The sequence below is a fragment of the Salmo trutta genome, chromosome 15 (genome assembly GCF_901001165.1).
Source record: "Salmo trutta chromosome 15, fSalTru1.1, whole genome shotgun sequence".
NCBI lineage: Eukaryota > Metazoa > Chordata > Actinopteri > Salmoniformes > Salmonidae > Salmo > Salmo trutta.
This window is the reverse complement of record NC_042971.1, coordinates 65,434,322-65,438,762: the sequence shown is the minus strand read 5'-3', so window position 1 is coordinate 65,438,762 and position 4,441 is coordinate 65,434,322. Positions and strand designations below refer to the sequence as shown.

Genomic DNA, 4,441 nt, shown 5'->3' with positions numbered 1-4,441 from the left:
GCCCTGTATTAGTGTTTTTATCCTGTCGTTATGGTTCCTTTTGGTGTCGGGGGGGGGGATAAAAAATCACCTGGATTCAAATACAACCACCAATGGAATACAGTTATACTTCACTAGACCCAAATATGGGCAATAGATCTCAGAACATTGGAATCATCCAAACTTACAGCATGTGGAAGAAGACAACGCAGACACAAGTGAGAGACGTTAGCTACATATGTAAATGAAAACCTGGGGTGATCTTCTTCACTTCCTCTCACATGATTAGGCTGACCACTGGAGAAGTCTGACCAGTATCATCATCTCAGAGTAGGAGTGCTGGTCTGGGATCAGTTGGGGGACCTGATCCTAAAACAGATGTTTTGTGGGTACTGGACAAGATCCCTAACTTACTTTAATGAGTTACCTGGACATCAAGTCTGGTAAACACACACTGCATAACAAATAACGTTCTGCTCTTCATGAAACTTGTCTTTAGAACTAACTTCACTCAATGCAAATGAATGATTCATCTTACAATCTGTTTCCTACCATTGGATTCTCTTAAATTCACTATATAAAAACAGATAACTAACAAGCATGTCATTGTGAACGTACCCTTTATTAAACCAGGTTCTGTGAGATCTTACTGCTTATAAGGCGTTACTGAATTCACTAGATGTTATGTGGACTTGAGATATAAACTTATAAACAATAAACAATACAAACATTAGGCTATTAGAGTAGTTAATGGGGGAATCATTTTGTGCTGTTCTTAAATAATCAAGATACTGAAATTCCCCTGTCATTCAGATTTTACTTGTTTGGCCCTTCATGTTCAGTGTCCAAATCCAAGACCTAGACATTTTGCTTTTCAAACCATTTCCACGTAACCAACACAACGATGCAAGTCCTCTTAGGAAGATATGGCTGGTCTCCTACGAGTATTTCCCTTCCTGAGATGTGGCTTTTACACCAGCTGAGTCTTCAACAAGACTCTTCAATCTCCCAAGGTGATGCAGGGCCCTAAAACAAAACAAGATCGTTATTTAAAAACGGCTTTATGTGACAGAGCATCATGGGTCTTAAAAAAAAAAGAAGATACATTTAGTCTACTGTCTTATTCCAGATATATCTATTTGTGTAAGTACTGTACCTCTTTAATGATTGTCCACCTAGTGCAGCGTCATAGTCATCTGACATCTGTAATTCAGACAATGGTATAACTGCTCTGGTTCACATCAGTTATGTCAGGAAAAAAAAATAGATTCCTAACTAGAAACCAGATTAGTTGAAGTCTACACATCATTTGTCTCAGTACCTTTATCATCAGTGGTTTTGTGCCGTCCTCCAACGTTGGTGTTTGGTATGGTGTTGAACCATTCTCCAATGTTACTTCCTTTTCTGTTGTGTCATTCTTCAGATTGACTTGTTGCTCCACGGTTTGAAGGCTAAACAGCATTTGTTTGAGGGCCTCCACCGGACCAGGGTGTTTCCTGCTGCTGTAGCCCGACGAACATGAGCCTGAGGCAGCCTGCACCACGTGGGAGACGGGGGGGGAGTTAGGATACAAGTACATGGCTCTGAGGTACAATATATCCATCTCTCAAATCAGAATTCTTAGTTAAAACGTTACACGGACTAAGGAATCATCTCATCAAGGAGCATTTTGTATAGACCTCGTCTTTCCTGTCTCTCAGAGGCTCTGTGGTGACCAGTGTGTCTTCTGCACCCCCTACAGGTACTGGTGATTTACTGCAGGGAGAGAAGCAGAGAATTTAGCAAAGCCTTCTGTGAAATTATAGCTCAATAATAGTTGAGTTTACTAAAGTAGATTCTACAAAACATATCCTACTTAATATTTGTAATGTATCTTAATCTTAATTAAGCTTAATCTTCCTTTTGTATTCGTACATGTCACCACTTTTTGACTAGCACTCACAATGTGATGGCAGGGTTGTCCCAAGAGCGATCAGCCTCGAGGACATCCTCTGAGCCACCAGGGCTGTGTCCCATGTCCTTCTGCAGCTGGCTGTTAGTGTTTAGGCCTAACGAAGGAGAGTTAAGGACCTTCTCTGCCTTCAAGATCAAACTCTCGATCTTATCATCTGTGAAGAAACACAGTAGACAGCTCTTATGCAACTTTTACAATACATGAAAATACCAGTGTACTGTAACTGTAAACTGAGGAGTAAGTGAATACAGGCCCTGGGTGTTGTTTAGACATGCAGAATGTTTATTATACCTCCGAAGAGCTTGTCGGAATCAGTGCTCCGTTCTCCCTCTGCAGCTAAAGCTAGCCGCTCTGCAAACTGTAGTCTAAACTCCCTCAGTGTCCTGTGATCAGCCTCTCCTCTGAGAAGTTGTTGCCTGTCATCATCAGAACCAGAGACATCCTCAAGATGGCCGCCGTTACTGTCCTTCTGTCCTTCCTTTAGCTCCTCATAGGAAGCCTCCAGCTCGCCCAGCCAGGAGGGAGGTCTAGGAGATGGGGGCAAGGTCTGGGTCGGGCCCCAGCCCCTATGCTGCGTCTTCTTATGAGACTCTGAGAAGTCTATATTAGTGGTGGGAATGTCTTTGTTACACTCCTGGAGCCAGGCGGGGTACTTCAGGTCAGGAATGCTGGTGACCCCAGAGAAATCCATCTCAGACTTTTGGCTGGTCAGCCAGCGAGGGTAGTCACGGTGGGGGGAGAAAGGGCCTGTGGTCTGGTGGTAGAGACCATGCTGGGGCCACAGGCTCCCCTTCACTCTAGGGCCTGTGAAGGGCTCTGTATTTTGGGTTTCCCCTGCTTGAGTTCCAGCTCTGGACTGGTACAGCTTGTGAGGAGTGTTGTGAGGGACAGAGTAGTGCAGGCAGCGTTTAATATGAGAGCTGCTGTTAGGTCTAGGCCTCCTAGAGGACCAGGAGTTAGAGTGGGAGCTCTGCCCCAGGGGGTAGTCCCCAGACTGGGTGAGGAAAGCAGAGGTGCGAGTCACGGGTAGGGAGCCATCACAGGGGAGCACCAACAGGTCGTCGGTGGTCAGGCTGATGCAGTCTGAGGCTCCACGGTGACCAGAACCCACAGGAAGATTCAGGAAGTCCAGCTCCCTGTCTGTTAGTCTCTCTCTAAGAACTGGGAACCATAGACAAGACTATTATATGATACACCGTTACAGTATACAATCAAAGTGGCTAATTATTGTACATTAATTAAGATCCAAGTAACACTTGATAAAAGTATTATGTTTTATCTCCATATTCAAACAGCTTTGGACAAATAAAAGTTAAGCATTTCATAATTGATGACAAAAACCTAAATCTTTACCATCTTTATTCCTGAACTCAGTTCTGGGCAAAGCAGAACTTATCAGCCTTTTCCGGAGCTGCAGTCTTCCGGTAGAAGTTTCAGAAGTGTTCAGGCTTCTGTCAAAGTCTGTAATGTAGGCTTCCAGGGCCTCAGTAGCCGATTCATAGTCCCGGTCCCGGTATCTGATACCGGTGAGAGACAGATCGTTGTTCCTCAGGGTGCCTCTCAGGTGTCCGGAACTAGACAACAAGGAGGTCACGGTTGATTCCGGAGAAAAGATACCGTCACTTTGGCCGGAAGTCATTCTGTCAAACAAACTGATATGTTGTAAAGTTAAATAGTTTCTTATTTTAGCTTGTCAGATATCCAAGTTACACTATTATAAACTGATCGTAAAGAACCCATGCGTTTATCTGGCTAGAGGAGGTGGGGTAGCTTCAATCTGACTTGTAACGGGATAAATCAAAAAACAACCCGCCGAAAGTTTGTACTTGCTAACTGTAAAATAAAATGTTAACTTCAACGTCAGTTTTTGTTGTTGTCGTACTCTTGCCGGTTTTACTTGCTTGTTAAACTATTAAGTAAATAATTTAAACGATAGGAAACGTGTTATAAACTTACCGGTAAACATTAGTTAGCTAGCTCCTCTAGTTGAGTTGGTTCGTAGCTAACAAGCAGTCCGTCACTAGTTACCACAAAGTCATAAACCCCACCCATTTCTTACATTTCTCTTCTTAAAATGTTAAACCTAACCATAAACTAAACCACACTGCTAACGTTTTGCCTAACATTAAATAAGACCAAAATATATATGTAAATATTTCTTTTTTTAACGATATAGCCACTTGACGTTGAGGCTAGCAGCAGCAAACATGTTGGCCAACAGGAAATATTCCATGCGTTTTCACGCCACGGCGGCTGGACGCATCAGAGGTATAAAATAAGGTTTCAGAGGTATAAATAAAATAAGGTTTTATTCTATTACAGTCTTCCACTGTGATGATGAAGTGTGGCGTGTTCTGACAAGTTGTTCATTCACATCATTATGCATAGAAGAGAGTCTACCTCTCCTCTACACTGTTCAATCAAACGGCATGAATGTTCACAATTACAGCGGTACAGTTTGGAATATATTGCAATGAATTGCCAATATGATCATTATTAGGTTATTTC

The 4,441-nt window shown here is 42.8% G+C and overlaps 1 protein-coding gene across 1 annotated transcript; it reads right to left on the bottom strand.

Moving 5' to 3' along the window:
- Positions 1–582: 582 nt before the first annotated feature.
- On the bottom strand, positions 583–4,194 carry c15h18orf54 (chromosome 15 C18orf54 homolog). The gene is made up of 8 exons (XM_029692506.1): positions 3,890–4,194; positions 3,287–3,585; positions 2,225–3,094; positions 1,922–2,087; positions 1,659–1,734; positions 1,301–1,513; positions 1,136–1,182; positions 583–1,005 (listed from the first exon to the last, which is right to left on the bottom strand). Exons 2-8 carry the CDS (start codon positions 3,570–3,572, stop codon positions 918–920), a joined length of 1,746 nt encoding a protein of 581 aa, XP_029548366.1. The 5' UTR covers positions 3,573–3,585; positions 3,890–4,194; the 3' UTR covers positions 583–917.
- Between the last annotated feature and the right edge of the window lie 247 nt (positions 4,195–4,441).

Excerpts from the sequence above, each read along its gene's own strand:
- c15h18orf54 (XM_029692506.1), bottom strand. The coding sequence starts at position 3,572 with ATGACTTCCGGCCAAAGTGACGGTATCTTTTCTCCGGAATCAACCGTG. Across the intron at positions 3,095-3,286 it reads TGAGTTCAGGAATAAAGATG|TTCTTAGAGAGAGACTAACA; the intron begins GTAAAGATTTAG and ends TATGGTTCCCAG. Across the intron at positions 1,183-1,300 it reads CAAAACCACTGATGATAAAG|ATGTCAGATGACTATGACGC; the intron begins GTACTGAGACAA and ends TCTGAATTACAG.